This window comes from Perca flavescens, chromosome 7, assembly GCF_004354835.1.
Source record: "Perca flavescens isolate YP-PL-M2 chromosome 7, PFLA_1.0, whole genome shotgun sequence".
In the NCBI taxonomy this organism is placed as follows: Eukaryota; Metazoa; Chordata; class Actinopteri; order Perciformes; family Percidae; genus Perca; species Perca flavescens.
The window spans coordinates 30,326,179-30,341,280 of NC_041337.1; the positions used below are offsets into that span (position 1 = coordinate 30,326,179).

Here is a 15,102-nt window from a genome sequence, read left to right on the forward strand (position 1 = left end):
AGTTTAACACTAACCCCCTAACCCTAACCCTAACCCCCTAGGATAACACAAATCTAAATCCAAATATAGACCTATAGAGGAAAACTGCAGTATCTCTATGGGTCTCTAAACATACACACACACACACACACACACACACACACACACACACACACACACAGTACACAAACACACACACAAACTGCATGTGTTTTATGTGCAAGAATCTTAATTTGTAAAGCAACTAGTAGCCTTACTAAAGCTGTCAGATGACTGCTGTGGAGTAAAAGGTAGCCTACAATATTTCCCTCTGAAATGTAGCGGAGTAGAAGTAAAAAGTGCCATGAACAGAAAAGAGTCAAATAAAGTAGCCTACAAGTACTTCACATTTGTACTTAATTATAGTACTTGAGAAAAGTAAATGTACTTAGTTACATTCCACCACTGGTAGGAATGACAGCTCATTGTGACGAGAGAGGGAGGGGGGAACGGGGGCGTTTCCCTGCGCTGCTCGTACCTTTACTGCAAGGTCTTATACCTGTCAAGTTGGAACTCCAGAGCTGGCTACAAACGGTAGCCTATAGGACTTAAACCCTGACTGGAGATTGAAAACGAACCAGCGCCATGGAGTCTCCAGTGAAGACTTCGCCCGTCAGACCGGGCTACCACAGACTGGAGGTCCAGAAAACGACGTGGGACGTCCCGGAGAGATACACGGCGCTGAAGTCGATTGGCTCCGGGGCCTACGGGACAGTTTGGTGAGTTTTGAGCGGGCGCACAACTTCGGGTATCGGCCTACTGACGCGGAAACTGCCGCAGAGTTTGTGTCTTTTCGTAGGCCTTTTTTATACAGAAAAGTGTAAAAACACGCGGTTCCCATACCCCCTCGGGCTTGGACCCCTATTAAAGTATTGGGATCTTTTAGTCCAATGATTATATAATTATAATACATGTTAATCCTGCTGCATGGGCTGAAATCATAAAATAAGGCAAGGCAAGGCAGCTTGTTGGCTATAGCACATTTCAGCAACAGGGCAATTCAAAGTGTTTCACATAAAACATAAAGAGAAGTTAAAAACGGATAAAATACGAGAATAAAATTTAAAGTGCAATATAAGAAATTAACAATCATTTAAAATAGGCTATTATTGGACATAACGTTTTTGTTAAGAAGTGTTTCTGCCATTGTCATAGCAGAAACATCATGTGTGGTAGCCTAATAGAGTGATGCTGTATTGTAAATGGTCAAAGGTCCCTGCCTTTAATGTTCACTATCAAATGTTTGCCGTCACAAGTGGTTTCTACACGTAGCTTGGTTTACAGCCTTAAGTCTGCATTCCCCTACCAGACTATGCTGCACGCAGTGCAAGAGGCCGAGATTACTCTGACATCTGCCAACAGAAGCACTATTGTCCACCTGAGGCAAGTCAGCAAGTCAATACAAGTCCTGCGATATGACAAGAATCTCCTCCACCAACATGAGAAACAACAGCCTACAGGAATCCAAGATTTCGGAGAGACACTTCTATCTAATGATACGCCACTGACAGACAAGATCTCATTACTGATATGATCATATTTGGTCGGTCTAAAAAAGAGGGGATGTCAGCCATCTGCTCTAGTTTTTTCATTTGAAACTTTTATTTCAGATTTAGGCTACGTATGGTGAATAGGTGTCTCGCAGTTCTTTTTTTCTTTTTTCCATAAGCACTGTAAGAATTGTATCAAACATGCCCAATTACAAATACCAGATCACCTATAGAACAGCATCAACAGAAACTTCAAAAAATCCCTAAACAGACTCGCAATGTAGGCTATACTACCAAGTATCCTTGCAGATATACACATTTCTTTCCATGTATACAAATAGTAATATAAGATCTCATAATGAATACACAAATACAGAACATAAAAATTTCTATTTTATAACATCTTTGTTTACATTTCAATCTTCCTATACATAAACTAAATACAAAAATATGGTTACAGTCTTCTGGCCCTTAAATGATCCTTTACTTGTTTTTTAAAACTTGATATATTAGACACTTTGGCAATCTCTACTGGAAGGGAGTTCCAAGCAACCATTCCTCGATACAATACTGTATGTTGCATTGATTTTGTTTGGGCTGTTGGAACTTTAAAAAGACCTGGAGTGGCATGTCTAGTGGAGTAATTATGTGTGTTAGAACTAAATGAAAGTTTTCTATACAAACAATCAGGTATTTTTAATTCATTCATATTTCTAACAAAAACCAGGAGTGAAGCTAAAAGTCTCTCCTCAACTTTCAACCAAGAGAGTTTAACATGCATGTTGTTTACATTAGACTTAATTGGACATTGAAGGGCAAGACGAGCTGCTCTGTTCTGAACCAGCTGCAACTTTCCTAGATCTTTCTTTGCAGCAGTTGACCATATCATTGGGCAGTAGTCAAGATGTGATAACACTAGAGTGTGCAGGACTTGTTTGGTTAGGCGTGGTGTTAAGAAAGCAGAGCATCTTTTTATAACAGAAATATTCCTCCCCATCTTTGCAACAAGAGAATCTATATGTCTTGTCCACAATAGTTTACAATCTAAGAGAACACCAAGAAGTTTTGTTTCCTCTACTTGTTCAACAACTGGGTGGATCTTCAGGTAGCCAACGCCCCTTTTACGCACAATCACACCTGTTGATGATTCTTATTAAGGGCTTCATTGCCCATTCTCTCCAAGGACTCTGATGAAGATATAACCTTACATCGAAACGTTAGTCACTGTTATGCACCTTCAAAAAAAAATGTAATAAATAAAACTACAAAGTAAGAAGACATCTGTGTTGCCCCGGCAATTTTTTGTTACTTTACACTGTTTTGTCCTGCCTTGGTTGTACCGGATTGTTGTGGTCTGCAGAAGCGCAGAGAACTCTCATTTTTTACATAAAGTAAAACTAATTTCTACACAGAGGAGTTGAAATTACAACCCGTTCTCACTCCGAACTCTTAGAATGCGGACGCTTGGTGCAGTGGCTGTCAGCGTCAGATACAACTCAAAAAGCACCCTTCAGCGTGTGTGTCAAACGCACGGGGGAGAGCAGCAGCTACACGGCACTTGAACATTACGTAGCATTACGAGTAGTAGTATGTAGTAGTAGTAGTAGTAGTACTAGTAGTAATAGTATGAAAGGCCGAAAATCCACATAGGGAGGTTGGTTGGGGTGGTGGACAGTCAAACAACACAGGACTTTCACCCAACTGTCCCGTTCTTCTTCTCCTAAACCCAACCGTCCCGTTCTTGTCCCGCGTATCATGTTATCATCATCATTAGTGCATGCATAGGTACTGAGCATGTGTGTGTAATTCAGGCCTGTGTGTAATGTGTATAATAATAACAACAGAGTGAAAACATTGTAATTTCCCTCGCAGGATTAATAAAGTGTAAATTATTATTATTAATTATTATTATTAACCTAACTGCGTCAAAAGTGATGCCAATTATAGTCCCGACCAAGAGCGTTTAGATAAAGCGTGTTTAGATATGACGCTAAATGAGACTTTTAGTGTCAATACCAAAGCCAAAGGCACCTGACCAAGTGTCCGTATTTTACGCAATGGGAGTGAGAATGTGTTGGGAATTATTAGTCAATCAGCGGATTACAATATTCAGCTGGCAGAAAAATAATGATGATTGCACACATTTGTTTTTCTGTTTATATGCTTCTAAATTGAGTATCTTTGGGTTTTGGACTGACAGTCTGACAAAATTAGCTATCTGAAAACATTACCTTTTGCTCTGGGAGATTGTGATAGGCATTTTTCTGACATTTTAGAGATTGATTTATTCATCAACTATTTACAATGAATAAAGAAATATACTATTCCAAAAAACATTATTTGGAACCTATAGATTATGAATGATTTCATGGCTGCACAAATTGAGGAAAATATCTATTTTTCACTGATATTTCAATTGCATTATGATTCACGGTATTGGAGGGAGTGATCATTTTTGTATCATTATTCTCATTGAAAAATATGAAAAAACTAATTAAACTGTAATTTAGAAAAAAGTATCTGTACCAGAAAAAGATTTTTTCTTGTAGGATAGACTTTGTCGGCTGGGACTTCTCTACAGCACACCAATACTTCATTCAGAATGGTTTGACACATATTTTGCCTTTAACAAATATTGCGCCCCTCTGCGATTTGGTTATTGCAGTAGTCCATATTGCAGTTTTGATAAAAATATGATTAATTGTGCAGCCCTACCTCCCACTGTGGGACATGCCCTTTACACTGTGTTTTATTCCCGACTTAGTTCTGCTGTTGACCAGAAGACCAAGGAGAAGGTGGCCATCAAGAAGCTGTATCGTCCTTTCCAGTCCCTCATCCACACCAAACGGGCCTACAGGGAACTCAGACTGCTCCGCCACATACAGCATGAAAATGTAGGAACTTGACAAAAAGTGGGCATGGATGTGAATCTGGAGTGAGTGCGCAGTCTCTTTTTAGTAAGAGGGTGGACACAATAACTTCACTTAATTGATACTGTAAGATACAGCCAGTCAAGGGCGTAACTTCGGGGTCAACATTAGGGGGGTTTTGAAATCTCCAACTATCTAGGGAGGTCCTGGGACATGTATGCATGTGTTGAAAAAAAAGCGGCAAAAACATTGAATACATTTTTGAAAAAGAAATTTTTTTTTATGAAAAGAGGTGACAAAATGTTGAAAAAAGTGTCCAAAAAATCTTCAAAAAAGAGACAAAAACTCAAAACATTAAAAGGGAACAAAAACTTTGGAAAAAGCCCAGTTTGATTATAACCCCCCCCCCCTAAATTATGCCTATGCAGCCAGTACAACAGCCTGCCAAAATGGTCTTTGTTGAGACTCAATGAGTGGTCACGTCTGTGTAGTTGTTCAGTCCTTACTTAACCAGAAAGGTCAATCTCAAAGATAAGACGAGGTGATTTTGAGGATAAGCAAAACCTTGTTGACCATTCAACAAGGGCCCATAATCCCATCAATGCTGGAAGTGATGTGTGTTGTTGGAACCCTCATTATTCCGTATTTTCGCCGTAAGCCTTTCAGGAACTGCGAACACCTACATAACCTCCTTTTACTCTGCTAATCTTTGGAAGGCACCAAATTCAGTGCATTTTAACATGTTTGTCAAATGGACACGTTTACATAAGACTATTGGGTAACACTTTACTTGAAGGTGTCGACATAATCGTGACATGACACGGTCATAACTATGACATGACACTGTCATGAACGTGTCATAAAGATTGTAAACAAGTCATAAACTTTTATGACTTCTGTCATTAAGTGTCAATCGTTTTTTGTCATGACAAGTTGACACGGTTTGGGTTGTCTTGATTATGACAACTTGACATTAATCAAAGTGACATTACTAGAAGTTGTCTTGGTTATGACAAGTTGACATTAAATTTGTTTGGGATGTCTTTGTAATGACAACTTGACATTAACCAGGATGACATTACCAGAGGATGTCTTTGTCACGACAACTCTACATTACATTTCTTTGGAGTGTCCTTATTAGAGACAACTTGACATTAAACAGGATGACATTATGTCAAATTGCCATGACAAAGATATCCCAAGACAACTTCTGGTAATGTCACTTTGATTAATGTAAAGTTGTCATAATCAATCTGTAGGTGTTACTCCTGGGTTGTGCAGTGTTAACTCTGCACCGCATGTGACCTCTTTTGACAAACGTCAAGCTCGAGAAATGGATGCAAGCATTTCATAAGTTTGTTTTACAAACAAACATATTGTATGTTAACATTGGCAGACTCAGGCTGTCTGAGGGGCACGCAGCAAGTTAACTAGCATGTAGGGCAGCCTATTTGGCACTGCATCAATGATTTCTCCATTTTTAAGGGGAAACCTAATAGTGTACTGCTAGGGCTTAATTTCTACTAGGGACAGGGGGGACATGTCCCCCCCACTTAGCTCCCACTTTTCAAAATCCAGTTTGTGCCCCCCACTTTCAAATTCGTTTATTATTATTGTATTTATAAGTCTCTGTGATCAGCCCCAATTTAAAAAAAAATAATGGAAGTAAAACATCTTTTTCTTATACATAGTTTAGTACTATTCTTTCTGGAATAATTTATCATTATGGTCAACTTAATTATTTCCTGGATTTTGTATCACCATAGTCCCTAAACTTATATGTAGAAATGCAGGAAATGGGATTCAAATAGAAAACATTTCTTTGGCGGAGGACCCCCAGACCCTCTTTTTTGTGTCCAACCCCTACTTCTAAAACCAAAGTTACACCCTTGGTGCACTGCATCTCGTTTTCTGCACTGGGAACCATAGAGGACGGCGCTTTATGGTGTTTTCTTTACTGGAAGGCCACCCAAGGACACTTTGTCATGTTTTCTCTACTGAAAGGGAACCCTAGAGGGCACTTTATCATGTTTTATCTACCATAGAAGCATCCCACAGGGCATTTTTGCTGCTCTTTATTTCTGAATCTACCAGTGTATGTTAATGTCTTCACTTTGTTTTTTTTCTTAAAGGTGATCTGCCTCCTAGACGTCTTCACACCTGACTTCACACTGGACAAATTCCAAACCTTGTGAGTTAGGGATTCAGGAACCACATTCTTCTGCTTGTTCAGACCCTGTGTTCATGTGTGTGCATGTTTGAAAAGTTCAAGCAAGGAGGTGTGAGAGCGAGCTGACTCCTGTTTTGTTTTGGTCGGTTTGTGCAGTTGTATTTCCTCACCATAGCAATGAGCTCTTGTCGGCGACAGTTTTTAGACCCACTTTATGTAGCCTACTTTATGTGTTGATTATGTCTTTCTATACTCTCCTTATCTCTCGCTCTTCTCTATCTCTCTCTAGTTATATGGTAATGCCATTAGTAGCCCAGGATCTGGGCCACATTATGAAGAGGCGGAGATTAACTGATCGCATCATCACATACCTGTTCTACCAGCTTCTAAGGGGACTCAAGGTAAGTGTTTGCAGGTCTAATGTAAAAAATAACATTAGATAATATTACTTAAAGCTGCTCTAATCTTTAGCAGCTAGAGACTGATATTTAGCATAGACATAGAGCTAAAGAAGAGTGAATATTTGACTTAATGTGGGCACAAACACAACTCTAAATTAACGCAATGTTGCTCTGTATCTGCTGGATGTGTAAATAGAAAACTGTTTGCTAACAAGGTGATAAAACTGTATAGCAAGGTTATATTTACAGCTACAGAAAAAGCAATGCACATTTAAATAAGTGCTTTAAGTAGGTAGAAAAAAACAAAATTCTTTGCAGGACTTCACAAATGTATTATGCTATTTTGGAGTATGCTAAGTTCTTGTGGCTTAGGGCTTATATGAGGCTAGATATAACAAAAGATCTATATTAAACACTTAGCAAAGTATATAATTCTTAAGTGCAGGATGCATAATCTTACATTATCTTCAGTTCTAATAAAAAAAAGTACAAAGAAGCAGGTTGGCAGAGTAATGTGGTGACCTCTTGTTTTTTGTCCCATTGTGCCCTCCCTTTAAAGGTTCAGTTGGTAACTTTTAGAAAAAAAAAAAAACTCATATCCTGACAGTACTACTGCTACTACATGAGACAGATAATCTGGGAAAAAAATCATGTTCCTCATTTTACACTAAAATACAGTGTGTGTCTGAAAATATTTGAGGCGAGAAATAGGCAATGCAGTAGCAGAATCTTGATTCATAGTTGATTGTAATGATCGTATGATTTCATGTGACAAATAAAATGGATTGATTGTTCAGCGCTGCCTAGTGACAGTTTGATCACAGGTCACAAGCAGTCATTGACACTGCGTTTGAGACTCCTCTGCTCTGATTGGTCGTTTATTTTTTCGGGAGTGGTGGAAACTTGCAACTCCCATTAGGAGCCCTAGGAGGAGGCAGAGAAACATGATTCTTTCCACAGATTATTTGTCTCATGTACTACTGGCAGGATAGCAGGATACAGTGACAGTTTCAGCAAATATGAGAAAAACATTTTTTTATAAAAGTTGCAAATTGCAGCTATAACGCAGGTCAGATGTCTTACAGGCATATTAAATGAACTACGTTCAGTTTACTGACTGACTGCTTTCCCCTTATTTATGCTTGTACATGCAATGCTAGTCAATGTGTAAAAAAGAGTGCTCAATGGAAACAAAAGAGAAAGCACGTTTTAAACCAAAAAACAAAACTACCTCCTTATAAATGCCCTTTTGTCTTTGAATTAAGCTGCAGACTTCTTTTATCCCATGATGTTTTCCCTTTCCATATCAGTGTGTGCTTTAAGCACTCTTCTGTGCTGCCAGAGCAGTTTGGATTTGCTCTAGGCTGGAAAATACACAAAACAGAGCCCTCGTAATCAGCTGCGGGTGGAGACTTTGTGATGTGTAATGTGTATTTTTAAAATCCACAGGTCAACACCATGCCATTTAGAGAGCCATTAGGCCATGTGGGTCTGCATGCTCTGCTACACTTTGTGTATGTGCAGTAGGCTACGTCCGTTTGTGTTGACTTACTGTGTGCTTAAATCTGTTTTCTCCTTCTTTACAGTATATTCATTCTGCAGGGATCGTTCATCGGGTTGGTGTTTGAACCTTTTTTTAATACATGTACACCACTTACTGAAGAATTTGTGTCTCACACATAATCAATATGTACACTTAAAGGAATATTAAACATTTTGACATTAAACATTGCTTTTATTTTCTTTGTTGCTGATATATATATATATATATATATATATATATATATATATATATATATATATATATGCTATGACTAGTTTTCTTAATGCTAAGCAAAACTACAAAGCTATAACTGTATCTCCATATTGATGACATTAGATGACATTAGAGTGGCATCACTCTTTCATCTAACTCTCAGCAAGAAAGCAAATGAGCATACTTTCCAAAATGACGAACCATTTGCAAAGTCATAATAGGCTCCTCTGTTGGTTGCATTTTAGGATCTGAAGCCTGGAAACATTGCTGTGAGTGAGAACTGTGAATTAAAGGTAAGGTTAAAAGTCTCACAACAAATCAGATTGTTCAGGTCATGATGATGATGAGTTTCGGCTAATAAATCTGAAAACATTTAGACATTTAACTCTTGTATGAATGACTTGCAAAAGAGTCAACACAAGTGAACTCAAACAGCAAATGCAACAACACTTGAAAAATCATTATTTTATCGTTGAAATTATATTTATTTATAAATTAACTAATTATTAGTAATGCTATAATTCTTTAACAGTTTATTTTTGCATACTTCATAACATTTTATGGTAAGTATGTGTGAATGATTACCAAATATGGATGTTAATGATTAATGTTCAACTGTTAATCAACAATCAGACAGTTAACCAATTAAAAGCAATAGCCTATTATTAAAACAAAAACAAATATATTTGTGCACGGGGTCCAAGCCCCCCCGACGCGAGTCGCCCCCGACGACCCGCAGAGTCTGCAAGTGTGTAACCTAAAGCACGACGGTGGCTAGGGAGACGTCAGGAAATATGGCAATGCGTGAGCTGCAGTGTCTTAAAGTATAACTGCGTGTTATTCACTGCTCATGCACACGCATTCATTCTCCCTTGTGGGGGGAGGTGCTTAGGAGACCATTTTGGGCTTTAGCAGAAAGGGGGGAGGGACTGAGAAGCTGTTGCTGTTAATTTTTTTTGGCTAAGTCCTGGATCTTTGCTACCTACAGCACCTTTAAGTAAAAGTACTAATACCACACTGTGAAAATACTCTGTTACAAGTAAAAGTCATGCATTGAAAAAGTAAAAGTATGTAAGTATCATCAGGAAAATGAACTTAAAGTATTAAAAATTAAAGTACTCAATGCAGAAAAATGTGTCAACAGTTCTGTCAATCAAACACATGTTTAATCTGCTAATATTTTTAGCTGTACTTATATAGGCTTATATATTGTTGAGTAGTTTAATTTATAATAATACATTGTATTTTATAAACTACATGTGTTTTATGTGGAAAAATATTAATTTGTAAATTTACAAGTAACTAAAGCTGTAGCAGAGTAGAAGTAGAAAGTGGCATAAGAAAAAAGACTCAAGTAAAGTACAAGTACTTCAAATGTGTACTTAAGTACAGTACTTGAGTAAATGTAGTTACATTCCACCACTGCTATTCTCAGATCCTGGATTTCGGCCTGGCAAGACAGACAGAAGGTGAAATGACTGGTTATGTTGTGACGCGCTGGTACAGAGCACCAGAGGTCATATTCAACTGGATGCACTACAGTCAGACAGGTAAGAATATTACCGTCCCTTTAAAACACAGAGTCAGTTATAGTAGTCAGAAATAATAACAGAATATTGCAGTATGCTACGGCAAAAGTATTACATTTTTGTTATTAAAATTCTCTTCCTCACAGTGGATGTGTGGTCAGCTGCTTGTATCCTGGCTGAGATGATTACTGGCCAGGTGCTTTTCCCAGGAGATGACAGTATCCTCACACATTTGGCTCACTGTCTTGTAATAAAGCTGTGTATGCTCAATTATAATAGCTAGAAAGTCATTCTGCCCCCGGTGTTTTTTAATGTTTAAAAAATGGAACATTTTGAAAACAGGTGCAGCATTGTAAGATTTAGAAGTACCGATTTTACACGTAAAGGTCAGTTTATTATGTGGCCCTCGAGTTAGTTTTTCTGAAAAATCTGAAAGAAATGACTGATTCTTATCATCAAGGTTATCTCAGCTCAGGCTTGGTAATGTGCCTTCATTGAAAAGTGGAGGTATGAAGTTTAAAAAATAATTTTTAATTATTACCAGAAAAGGAGGTTGGTCGATTTATGTGAAATGGATCAACGGAGATATCTCATTCTATGCTTAATCAATTCTAACCATTCAGCTTATTTAACATCTTTAATGAGTTCCCCAACTTTGTGGAAGTGCATTACTAAATCGGCGTGTGCCCCTTTAACCCTCTGACGTCTAAGGGCATTTTTAGATATCTTTTTAAATTCCCCTTTTAAGGATATTTGTACATAACGCGATTTCAATGTGTTTCATATCGAAATGTTCAGAACAATCTCAGCTTTGTTCAAGAGCAATGTATAACGAGATAATTTGGCCCTAGAGGTGAGAAGTTGATGGTCGCTTTTTGAAATTTCTCAAATCTCTTGTGAAAACAAACCTATACTGAATTATTTTGGTGCTTGAAATTAATTTACAAAAGTCTTGGGTTCACAAACGTAGCGTAATATATGAATAAAATAGGAAATAAATGTCTAAAAGGAAATTTTGTAATATTGCTTATTGAATACGAGTGTTGTCAAACATCGCTTGGACTCGTCGGTGCGTCTTTTGTCCTTAGAGGGTTAACAAATGTAGATATTTAATTGAATTGAATATATCCATCCGTATTTCACACTTCCTACATCTGTTACAGAAATGCAACCAAAACTCGATTACAAAAAGTTAAAGGAGAAAAAAGAGCTGCTATGTTTTGAAATGCAGTACCGCTCTGTCATGTGTGCAGAATGAAAATCTTGCAGAACTTGCAATATCGTCGCCAGATCCATGTGGTGTATGTTGTGCATTATGAGGCTTCCTTAACCAGCCTTTTTAGGTATTGATCAGCTGAAGAGGATCCTCCATCTGACAGGAACACCAGACTCCTCCCTGGTCCAGAAGATGCAGAGTAAAGATGTACGTTTCTTATGCTAGTTAAAATCAGCACTTTGCAGCTTTCATATTTCTTATTTTGCCAACTTATAAAGGTGGTGTGTATTTCCAAATACATATATGTTTTGCCTTGCCTTACTTGTAAGCTCATGCTTTAGAATGAAATGTAACCACCCGTAACTGTTTTCCAGGCGCAATCTTATGTGAATGGTCTTCCCCCACAAAAGAAGAAAAACTTCAAGGAAGTGTTTGCGTCCATGGATGGAAAAGGTGCGCTGAACTGCTTGTGCTTCTTCACTTCAAACTGAAACTGAATTTTTTATCATTGAAATATATTACAACTTATTTTGAGTTTACCTAATACCTCTTTGCCGACTTGACAACATTTTCTCTACCATCATGCCTCTAGAGTCATGTACATAATTTTTCACTTTGCTGTTGATATATAATAAATAGGAGATTTAAAGGTCCCATGACATGCTGCTTTTTGGATGCTTTTATATAAGCCTCAGTGATCCACTAATACTGTATCTGAAGTCTCTTTATCGAAATTCAGCCTTGGTGCAGAATTACAGCCACTTCGAGACAGTCCCATAATGAGCTTTCCTTAGGACGTGCCATGTCTGTGTCTGTAGCTTTAAATGCTATTGAGGAGGAGAAAGGGGGGGCAAGGTGGAGGGTGGGGGTGTGGCCTTGACTAACTGCCATGCTTCGCTCGTTTGCAAGTCATGATGTCTCTCTCTTTCTCATGGGCGGGACAAATTCTCTTGGCGGGCAAAGCAGAGAAAGGGGAGGTAACCTTTCCCCTTATGACAACATAAAGGGAAGATTCCAGATCGGCCCATCTGAGCTTTCATTTTCTCAAAGGCAGAGCAGGATACCCAGGGCTCGGTTTACACCTATCGCCATTCCTAGCCACTTGGGGACTATAAGCAGGCTGGGGGAACTTGTATTAATATTATAAAACCTCATGAAGTGAAATTTTCATGCCATGTGACCTTTATTGGTTCTGCTGAGTTGGTAGATTTAACTGGCCAAGTGACAGTTGAGAAAATAAAAAAAGAAATATATACATTGTGAAGAATTGAAACGTGTTTTTTCTATTATTATTCTTCCAGCTGTAGACCTACTGGAGGGGATGTTACTGCTGGACCCGGAGACGAGGCTGACAGTTAAGCAGGGACTGTCGCACCCCTTCCTGGCTGAATATCATGACCCAGAGAGCGAGCCAGACTCTGAGCCGTATGACGACTCCTTCGAGAACATGGATCTCGCTGTTGGGGAGTGGAAGAGTAAGTTTTTACAATGCACACAATTAGGGCTGGGCAATATATCGATATTATCGAAATGGATATATGAGGCTAGATATCGATTTAGATTTTGGATATCAACTGCAATTACTCCTCTGTCTTTATATCCTTTGTCATGCGATGCAGGCTTACTCATAGACTGTTAATGTTAATGGACAATTCAAGTGCTGCAAATGCAGAAGTGGCTTAAACCTGCATTCTATCTGAATTCCAGCAGGGGGGCGACACGTGCAGTTGCAAAAGGAGGTCGGTTTCTATAAAAGTCTATGAGAAGTGACCCACTTCTCACTTGATTTATTACGTCAGTAAACATCTTCATAATAAGTTTATGGTTTCAATCACTAGTTTTAAGTTTTCTGCAACACAGAATGATGTTCATTTTTTTAATTATAGTCTCGTTGATTTTAAAATCGGCAATAAAGCAGGGGGGGGTTTAGGGCGTGGCTATGATGTGATTGCCAGTGAAAGTGTGTAACGTAACGTAGAGTGTAAGCAGCTCCTCCCTCACTCCTCCCCCGTCTCGTCTAAAAACATCACATCAGGATGGCTGCACCCTTAATGGCAAACCTGACGACGGATAGCAGATCTCCACAAACCAATGGGTGATGTCACACATGCGCTGCCCATTAATATACAGTCTATAGGCTTACTCCTCTTTATTAAGATGGTTTGGGGGGAACTGGCGGGCCTGGGTTGGGATTGGGGGGGGGGTTTAAAATGACATGGCCTTCTGTTACACCATTGTGCACTGTGTTATTGCTTATTTTATAGAAAATGTCAAAAAAGAAATTGTTCCAAAAAAATTTCTTTGGATATTGTAATATCGTAATATGACATAAGTTTTGTCTTTTCCTGGTTTTAAAGGCTGCATTACAGTAAAGTGATGAACATACCAGTCTGTTCTAGCTGTTGTGTTATTTGCCTTTACCCACTTAGTCATTATATTCACATTACTGATGATTGTTTATCCAAAATCTTATTGTGTTAATATTTCGGGAAAGCACCAATAGTCAACCTGATAATACCTCCGCAAAATGTATTTAGTCATAAATATCGTGGGATTTGATTTCCTTCCATATCGCCCAGCCTTACGCATAATGCCCAGTATATTGGAAATGATCAATACTTGTTGCGAAAGTGCCAAAGTTGACTCTGTGTCATATCCTCTTAAAATTAATGTACACTTTGGGGCTTTTACAGGATTTGTTATAATACTGCTTTTCTTTTTTTTTGGACCTCATCAGGTCTTATCCACATGGAGATCATGACCTTCGACCCCAACAACCCCAGCAAGACAGCCATGTAGATGCTGTGATGTGCTGGCCCCTACCAACGTTTGGTTATAATACAGACACCATCTGTAAAGGTCAACACTGTCAAGCTGAGACAAAAATATACAAAACAACATCAAAAGTATTTTTGGTGCATCTGATATGTATTGCAATTGAAATGCATTTTACAAAACGGCAGCTTTACTTTGTATGGCGGCCTGTACAGGACAAGGTTTGTTGTTCTGTAATATTTAGACACCAATTTCAATAGAAATGGCATTACCTCAAACTTGATCAAAAACACTGAACCACTGAATTATAAAATGCTGTCTTGTCATTTCAAAAAGTATAAAATATATTGACGAAATAATCTTAACTCAAGGTATTGACCAGAGGTGGAAAGTAATGAATTACATTTACTCACCTTAGTGTAATTGAGTAGTTTTTTTTTTGTGTACTTCTAGTTTTTAAAGAAGTTTTTTAAATTTTCCTTTAACTTAAGTATGTTTTGTTTGAAGTGTTGTACTTTGCTACATTTTAAATCACATCCATTACTGGGTCAAAAACAAAAGTGAATAAAAAAGGGCTCTAATGTTGTTTTGCGCCATGGCTTTGTGCCCTCATCAAATCGCAAAAGACAGTGATTTAATCAAATAAGTAAGTATTAATTAGATATTAAAGGTGCCCTGCCACACGTATTTCATTACTTTGTGGTAATGTCTGAAGTTCTACCATGGACTCTGTAACATTTTTTGTGGAAAAAAATGCCTTGGTTACCTTGTTTCAAGACATTCTAGCATTGTATAGAAAGCCTGTAGGAAGACTTGATTTGTGCCAATTCTCATTAATATTCAACAAGCTAAGCGGCTTGACTCTGATTGGCTAACA

General features: G+C 38.2%; 1 protein-coding gene across 1 annotated transcript; it reads left to right on the forward strand.

The window, feature by feature from the left end:
• The first annotated feature begins 566 nt into the window (after positions 1-566).
• On the forward strand, positions 567-14,567 carry zgc:171775 (STKc_p38 domain-containing protein). The gene is made up of 12 exons (XM_028582088.1): positions 567-737; positions 4,273-4,402; positions 6,511-6,569; positions 6,838-6,949; positions 8,536-8,565; positions 8,951-8,998; positions 10,141-10,255; positions 10,381-10,452; positions 11,578-11,657; positions 11,825-11,903; positions 12,752-12,925; positions 14,188-14,567. Exons 1-12 carry the CDS (start codon positions 604-606, stop codon positions 14,247-14,249), a joined length of 1,095 nt encoding a protein of 364 aa, XP_028437889.1. The 5' UTR covers positions 567-603; the 3' UTR covers positions 14,250-14,567.
• The last annotated feature ends 535 nt before the right edge of the window (positions 14,568-15,102 follow it).

What these genes read in the sequence shown, in the direction of transcription:
- zgc:171775 (XM_028582088.1), top strand. Translation starts at nt 604, where the DNA reads ATGGAGTCTCCAGTGAAGACTTCGCCCGTCAGACCGGGCTACCACAGA. An exon ending in GGGGCCTACGGGACAGTTTG is followed by an intron (nt 738 to 4,272) that starts GTGAGTTTTGAG and finishes TTCCCGACTTAG; the next exon opens with TTCTGCTGTTGACCAGAAGA. An exon ending in GCTTTTCCCAGGAGATGACA is followed by an intron (nt 10,453 to 11,577) that starts GTATCCTCACAC and finishes CAGCCTTTTTAG; the next exon opens with GTATTGATCAGCTGAAGAGG.